The sequence below is a fragment of the Lolium perenne genome, chromosome 4 (assembly GCF_019359855.2).
Source record: "Lolium perenne isolate Kyuss_39 chromosome 4, Kyuss_2.0, whole genome shotgun sequence".
NCBI lineage: Eukaryota > Viridiplantae > Streptophyta > Magnoliopsida > Poales > Poaceae > Lolium > Lolium perenne.
Window position 1 is genome coordinate 163086224 of NC_067247.2, and position 8679 is coordinate 163094902.

At 45.1% G+C, this 8679-nt stretch overlaps 1 protein-coding gene across 1 annotated transcript; it reads right to left on the bottom strand.

Annotated features, from left to right (window-relative positions):
* Window positions 1-2887: 2887 nt before the first annotated feature.
* Window positions 2888-7082, bottom strand: LOC127294387 (vacuolar-sorting receptor 1). The gene is made up of 12 exons (XM_051324191.2): window positions 6598-7082; window positions 5471-6160; window positions 5305-5393; window positions 5120-5189; window positions 4945-5028; window positions 4741-4817; window positions 4553-4634; window positions 4275-4357; window positions 4126-4183; window positions 3904-4032; window positions 3275-3381; window positions 2888-3180 (listed from the first exon to the last, which is right to left on the bottom strand). The coding sequence occupies exons 1-12, from the start codon at window positions 6911-6913 to the stop codon at window positions 3091-3093; spliced, it is 1875 nt and encodes a 624-aa protein (XP_051180151.1). The 5' UTR covers window positions 6914-7082; the 3' UTR covers window positions 2888-3090.
* Between the last annotated feature and the right edge of the window lie 1597 nt (window positions 7083-8679).

An 8679-nucleotide genomic window follows, 5' to 3' on the forward strand; every position in this document is an offset into this window, starting at 1 on the left:
GGTACAAATATGAAAGTAATACACGATGTCAAGTCTTTCTTGTCAAAGAGCTTTGATATGAAAGATCTGGGAGAAGCTGATGTGATTCTGAACATCAAGCTGATTAAGAACGAGAGTGGGATTACTCTAACGCAATCCCATTATGTTGAGAAGATCTTCAGCCGGTTCGGCTATATTGATAGCAAGCCTTATTCAACACCTTATGATCCCAGTGTGACACTACGCAAGAACCGGAGGATTGCCATAGATCAATTGAGATATTCTCAGATCGTTGGCTCACTCATGTACTTAGCGAGCGCGACTAGACCCGACATCTCTTTTGCTGTTAACAAGTTGAGTAGGTTCATGTCAAACCCGGGTACTGATCATTGGCATGCACTTGATAGGGTCATGCGCTACCTATGTGGTACAATGAGTTATGGGATTCACTATTCAGGGCATCCAGCTGTGCTTGAAGGATATAGTGATTCGAATTGGATCTCAGATGTAGCTGATCTGTACGCCACAAGTGGGTATGTGTTTACCTTTGGAGGTGGCGTAGTGTCATGGAGATCTTGCAAGCAAACCATATTGACGAGGTCAACTATGGAAGCAGAACTTACTGCTTTAGACACAACCACTGTTGAATCAGAATGGTTGCGTGAGCTCTTGATGGACTTGCCTGTGGTTGAAAAACCTGTTCCGGCAATCCTTTTGAATTGTGACAATCAAACTGTAATTGTCAAAGTGAACAATTCTAAGAATAATGCGAAGTCATCAAGACACGTCAAGAGACGTTTGAAGTCTGTCAGGAAATTGCGAAACTCCGGAGTAATAACTGTTACATATATTCAAACAGACAAAAACCTGGCAGATCCCTTTACAAAGGGACTATCACGTAATGTGATAGAAAGTGCATCGAGGGAGATGGGTTTGAGACCCGTTGATGTTACGCCGTAGTGGTAACCAACCTTTGTGATCGGAGATCCCGTGAATTAGGACCTGGGAAGAACAAACTAGTGGTTTAATTGAGGAGAGTATTATGTAACTCTCTCTATGTGAAGATGCACAACTCTCAATTGCTGTAAGGAAGGTTGGCAACAAGCCTTAATGTGTTTATGTTGGCTATTTTAGCAAAGCTGCTGTCCTACAGAGCATTCTTGAAATCACACACCTATATGAGTTCGATTGTTAAACGTCGCAATCTATGAAATAATACACCCATGATACCTTGTTCGCGCCACAGATCGTGAGTGTGGAGGTGGCCGGTGAGGAAGAGAGGCGGTGGCGAAAGCTAGAGAATGTCGATGCTCCCCAACCAAAAGCATTTGTACTTCAAAAAGTAATTTTATGTACACAAAAAATTGGCACACATGACCAAAACTTAGATAAAATACTATGACATTGGTGTTTGTACTTTAATATTTTTTTTGGAAATACATTGTTTTGAGATTATATCGAAATAAACCTTTATTAAGCAAAGATTTATTATTATGAGGCAGTTGCATTGCAAGAGAATGTCCATGAGCTCCGTGTGAGAAATCAGAAATCAGGGTAGGGGTGGAGAGAGATTCTTGTTCGAGTATCCTTGGGCCATATCCAAGAGGAAAGGGTGAATCGACCATTCCTCGAAGCCTGGTTTATTCTTGGAGTTGCAAACTTTGCAGGTTAGGGTGCTGGTTCCATGCACTCTCTCTTCACCTCCTTCGCCTACTTTCTTCTAATCAACACAACCATGCTTTAAATTAAAATAAGTTGTACATGAAAAAGGTGTCTGTCGCTCATATGGTTCTATTTCGATAATTGGTTTCGAGTTTCGTCAGCTAAAAAGCAGCATTTATCCATTCATGTTTGGAGCTTTTTTAGCGAATTTCGTCAAATTCATCGCATACGGTCAACCGTTTAAAATTTTATTTTAGGGGTAGCTTCACATCACCATTTCGCACAACTCACCTGTTATAAGTTTTTAGTTTCGAGGACGTAAAAGGATAGAATTGTAACTCACTAGAATATTGTAATTTGCGCACATGCGTGAGTTTATTTGGATGTATTGTAATGTGTTGCTCAACCTCCCACTTGTGCTCTCTAGTTCATCAGTTAGCCGTTTCATCATCGTGTTGGTCGTTTCAATGATGATAATTCATGGTGGTAACTGTCATGGCTACCATCGTCGGCAACGACATGCTGGAATTTTCACGCGCAGTCATGGTAGATTATTGTGTCTGGTGGATGACGGCGTGGTGATGGTAAGTGAAAGGTGAGAGGTGTTAATCCATAGTGATAGCCGAACCTATGTGGGGGCAAAACCAGGCCATGGCCCGCCTAGTTTTGGAGCAAAATACCAAGGTCTAGCCCACTAAAGGTCTGATACACTAGATTTGATAGGCCTCTCCTTCACACTGCCCGCCCATATTTTTATTTGTTTATTTGTAGTTCCGCTACTGGTGGTATTGCCGCACGCCGCCGTGGTAGGCTTTGCTCCATGGTGATGGTTTGTGGTAGATCAGAGGTGGTAATTCATGGCGGTAACCATTGTGACCACCAACGGCAGCGGCAATATGGTGGTAACCGTGTAGATGTAGCCAGTGTCGTCGCCAACCTTGAGAGTACCTTTTATCTTTAAAAAAGCCTCTCACACCATCAACCATGAAGGCACCGACTTGACTGCTTGTTCGGGCTCGCCGCAGCCTCGGTCCGTTTTTAATTCCCATAGCGTCAACCATGCTCAACAGCACGAAATCAAGCTTCACCATGAGCTCACTCAATCCACGGCGTGAGCTTTACCTTGGGCAGAGGATGGTCAGCCATGAAAGAAGAACATAGGTATAGATAGGCGCTCGAGAGGTACAATCGCAGGGCGAGGGGAGCCCTTCCGTGCCGCGTCAGCGACGAGTTTGTGCTTCCGGGCTAGACGAAGACCCGGCCGATCTGATCGATGGATCAGTCGGTCGGGGGATTATTTCCCAATGATTATTGCCAGATGATATGGAAATTTACAGAATGGTTTAAGTATGCTGTACATTAAGGTTGCTACAATCACATATGCCAGACGAAAAATGTTCTACCCTCTCGTCGTCTCCATAAGCTGTCAGAAAGAAGATGCGTTGCTCTTCACATCTCAATATGGTTAGAGTGATCACCTTGGTTGTCCAGGGGCATGTACTGTGCCATGATCGCCCGGATCTCCGAATCCATGTACCTCTGTGTTCAGTGAAGTAGAGAAAAAATTAGATGATACTACCCTAGATTTTATGAGTTGGTAATCAGCATGTAAGAGGTTGATCATATCGCATACCCGGATCCGGTACTTGTACACCGCGTATCCTGCAATTCCTGCTGCCGCTAGGCCGAAGAAAACGACCCACAAGAAGCCCCAACCTACCTGTGCTGCTGCATCCTTGCCTGAATAAGATGGGAGTGTCAGTTCAGTGTCAATCAAGGCAGTGGTTGGACATATCCTATATGTTGCTGCTACATTTGAGATTTCAGCAGATAATAATCATCAGTCAGCTTAGTGAGCCACTGAGCCTATTATAGATTAATGCTCAGTTTGTACTTGAAATGTTGTGCTTTGCTTGTTTCTGAAATGGCTTATTTCTACAGCCGGTGTGGCAACTGCAATATTGTACTATACTACAATGATTTTGATATATTTTTGCTATCCAATGGTCATGTTTTAGAACCCTGCAGTATATCAGTTTGTCTCTTGATGAAGAAGGAAGAAAGCATCCCCACTGTGACTTGTATGCTTAACACCCAGGTATCTAAAAGCTGACTCCACCAAATGAGAGTATCACAAATTCACAATCCATCGCAATGTAAAGAAAGACTAACTACACTGCAATTTGTGGAACCTGGTGATATTCAAATCCCAATGGCTTAGCTTAAGCAATAATAAAAAGTTGTATGAAGATATGTACATACTTATGCATGTATCATGCTCCTTCATGTACAGCAAGCCTCCACTGCAGCCACACTCATAGCTTCCCCATGTGTTCTTGCAGTTGCATTCCTTGCATTGGCATGCGGTCCTTTCCTTGCATTCATCAACATCTGTCGCAAAATATTAACGTCAGCAGTTCAGCACGAAATAAAGGAGACATGTCACCAGTGATATATAAAAGAAGATCAGTCATTGACTCTTACCTTCACATTTATGGACTCCATCGCCTTTGAACCCATCTGGGCACTTACAGCCATCAGCCTATAGGTGTTTCACACCATTAATATGCTTTTACATTCCGATAACACACTAAGCAGCAGTATGGACAACAAAAGTCCTACTAATAACTTACAGTACAAGCAGAGTATGTTCGGCCATTCTTGGTCTCCTTCCAACAGCCACCATTGTTGATCTCACACCGCCCAGACCCCGAAGCTAAAAGAACATCATATGTCAGTATTTAGAACGTTAATTGGGTTCTTATGTCCTCGTGATCCGACCGGCAACATCATGGGACGCTGAACAATAATCGGCAGGTAGATGCATGCAGCTTGATGAAATGATGAGACTTTACTTATTTAGTCGGAAAAAAATGCCAATAAAATATTCTCCGTACTACGGGTCGTATACCTTCGCAGTGAGTGTAGCCATCACCAACGAATTTGACACCTTTCACAACTGGACATTCACAGATTTTTCCACGGAAAGTGTCCTACATAACCACCAGCCAAGTATCGTATGCATAAGTTAAACAGGAAAGGGAAACAATGTCAACGAATAGTGTCGAATACAGTCAGAGATAAAATCACAAGAGGTACCTTGCAAGCAGTGACGTTAGCAGCCTTGTCTTGCCAACATCCACCATTGTTCTCCAAGCACTCATTTGTTTGTATATCTATGGTTTAACATAACATGAATGGTATATGTTTAAGAGCAAAGGCTAAGCAAGTTAAGCATGCAGCATAAGTACTCATCATAAATTTAGGGAATTGTGACGAAGGTAGTGAAATCAATGTACCGACCTTCAGTTAAGCAAACAGCTGGCTCAGTAGTTTCTCGAAATCCAGCACAAAGTGCTTTAAGAACTGCTCCTTTGTCAAGTTTCCCTGGTAAACAAAGAGTAAGATAATCATACACGGAACCTCAAATCAAGAAAATCTGGTACCTGTGATAGGTAGGAGTTAGAAGACCACACACCTCGGTATTGTCTATTGTTGATTACAAGAGTTGGTAAGATGGTGACATCACCACGAGAGCCCTTGCCAATCTATGTAAAATGCAGTGTCAAAAATGAATCTATGTAAAATGGTGTACGATGTTACATTCCGATCCGAGATCACCGATGGTGAGTATAGAGGAAAAGGCTGCAGGGAAATACAAACCTGTGCGTCCTGTTCAGCTTTCAAAACAGGATTTTCTTTATCAGCGTTTGGGTCACCGATACACTTATCTATTGCTTTTTGATCTAGGCCTGGAAATTATAGATGCATTCAGTAAACATATTGCACCTCACAATAGAAAACATACGGCAAATGTAAACAGACGTACCAAGTGACTTGATAACTTCATCAGCACATTCCTTGGTGTACTTCTTTTCCTTCATTGGGCAGCGAACTGCAAAATCAGTCACATAATCCCACCACAGCCAAGGTTTCTTGCTCTCCGTAGCAACTTTATGAACACAGACTTGGCGTAAATTTTGCACCACCACATCTTTCCCATCATACCCTTTGCTGAAATCCTGTTCCGGATCAGGCGCGCAATATCTCCCGTGGTTGATACACTGGGATTTGCACTGCTTGCTCAGAGTGTAGGCCTCTGGGCAATACCAGGTAATGTAATGAGGAGTGAACTGTGTGTATCCCTTCTTCTCGAGTATCTGAGCAGCTCCTTTAAAGCTCTTGACGAACTCAATCTGGCTATCGCATTTTGCACCACATTCATCGTTACTGTTGGTCCAAAATTCGTACTCAACACGCTCGTCGGGGTGGGGCAGGGACTCTGTCCAGTCCAAGTTCACGTTAACCATTTCACGGTTATCAATTGCTTTCTTGAGCATGTCACCGAAACTTTTGGTAATGAGGGCTGAAGGAATTGTGATGTTCTCTAGATAATCTGCCTTCCCACTCTCTTCAGGGGTGTCCATCGTGATTAAAGGTTCAACCCTGTCATCGGCAACGAGGATCGCCGCTGCTCCTGCTCTTTGCGCATTCCACGCCTTCTTTGCGAAGAAGCAATCTATGTACAACAACAACAGGACAATATTATGCCACGCAAAGTAAATTAACTGACGAAAGGGCAGAGAAATATGCATGTTAAACAAGTACTAGTTTGTTGAGAAGGAGATCAGTAACATCATAGGAAATTCAATCAACAGACAGCGACATAAGAACTATAAAATCCACGAGGGCTTGGCAGTTTCCTCCACTCATCAAGTCAAAGAGGGGTCGTCCTATCAAACTGGATTAATGATTGTTAAACTGTGTCATATTTAACTCCCCGCGTGATTAAACAAATCAAATTTGTTCCACATGATCCCAGGCGCAGCGTATCCAGGCAAACCAACCGATGCGTACAGAAGCATAGGCCCATCGCAATCGCGTAACCACACACACAAACACATGCAGAGCGGAACAGTAGCAACCAAAACGAAGAAGCGAACTCTGTCCCCTCACCTCCCCTGTCGACGAGCAGGAAGGTGGGCAGCGCGCCGGGCTTGGCCTTGTAGGAGATATCGAAGTCGTCGAACCCCTTGCAGGCCTTCCGGTTGGCCTTGGGGTAGGCCACGACGCCGACCATGGTGCCGCCGTACTGCGGCACGCCGAAGTTGCCGATGGCGCACTCGTAGGCGCCCTTGAGCGCGGCGGGCGCCGTCACGCTGAGGCTGTTCTTCTCCACCACGAACCGCGCCTCGCAGCCCCCGCACCACAGGAGCGCGCACACCAGCGTTAGCAGCAGCGGCGGCGGCGCGGCTCCGGATCGGAGCCTCATGGTGGGCGCGCTCCGGTCGAGCGGTCTGTCCAAGCTCGCGATCCGCCGGATGCTGCAGATTGGGGTTTGGGCGTGTGAAGTATGGGGTATGGCGGTGCTGCTGCTTGGATTGGAGAGGAGTTGGGGAAGAAGACGGAGGTAGATGGCCAAGGCGAAGCCTCCCGAACACGTGAGCAACGTGTCCCGGTGTTTTTTTTTTCCCGTTTGATTCGGAGTGAAGGAAACGAATTAACGATAGGTGTTCGTGGAGATGGGCCGATTTGGACCAAAAGAATGGGCTGCTTTGATGGGTTCAAATCATCTGTCCTTTCAAAAAAAAAAGGCAGAATTGCTCTATCATGGGCCTGTATCAACGGAAGGTTTTTTTTAGGGGAAGCTCTTGGCGCTTTATTTAATCGATAGCAAAGTTACATCGTTTATAAAAAAGGTAAAATATAAATCTAGGAAAATCACCACCCCATGATGTATCAACAGAAGGTTTGGTAGCGGGTGAGCCACGGATCAACCGCAAACTCTATTTGATGCGTCAAGCCTCGGTTGGAAATTGTCATAAAAGTGTCGACTTTCGAATGTTCGTTCCAACCCTCGTAGAAACTGGATTTTCTAGCGTAGCGTACACGTTTTAGCCGTTTGTTAGGTGCTTTAAGATTTGAGCTAGGATGTTTCTATATATTTCGTCGTATTCAAAAAAACAACACGAATCTTCACACATGATACATGGTGGATCCATTCATGTACCTTGCATGATAGAAAGCATGGGTGGATGCAGTCAGTGGGCCAGGGGGCGTGGCCCACCCAGAGCTTCTGAAAATCAAATAGATACCCCAAATCTTGAGTGCTAGAAAAATCTTCGCACATGATACATGGTGGATCCATGCATGTACCTTGCATGATAGAAAGCTTGGGCGGATGCAGCAAGTGGGCATTGGGGCCATGGCCCATCTAGAGTTTCTGAAAATCAAATTCATACCCCTAATCTTGAGCGCTGGAAAAAATCTTCATATATATGATAGATGGTGGATCCATCCATGTACCGGCGCCCTTGCGGGGCACCATGGACACGCCCGGGCTCTATTTGAATACACAAACCACCTCGCGATCTCTGCATGCGCCTCCATACTCCCCTAGCACCCATATGTCCACGCCGGGACGGAGAGATAGTAGTTCTCTCTCCATTGCTCGCATTCGTCTCTGACACCATCACATAAGAGTGGAGGTTGCCATCGATGTCCACCACCGTTTATCCTCTTCTTGATATCGTCGAACATGGTCATTTCCTATCTATCTAACGCACAGGGTCTCGCTTCCTATGGTGCTTCGTGGTAGTCGCTCGCATCTCGGCACCATCGCGGGCCACTCGTCCATGCGATCGATGTGGATATCTTTATCAAGATTCCCTCGTACCCATGCACCGTCCCTATATGTCATTGGCTGTAGCGGCGTAACCATCTCTTTAGAAAGCGGCCTACTAATCAGCTGGTAACGGTCAAATGCTCCGGGTGAGAGAGATTGTGGATCAGACGTGTCAGTACCGAATCCGGCCCAACGTGGCCCACTCGCCAGCATGTTGTGGTCGCGGTGACGATAAAGTCCTTTGATCCAACAACAATCCTCCGCCAGACCGTTTGCGAGAGTATGATACAAGAGCTTGCGAAAAAACAAGAAAAATCTAGTGGCTAGGAAAAGGTGAGTACAACTAGCTAACGAAGGAGGGGCACGGAAACAAAAATCCCTTTTTTAAAGGAATCTAATATACCTTTCAGCGT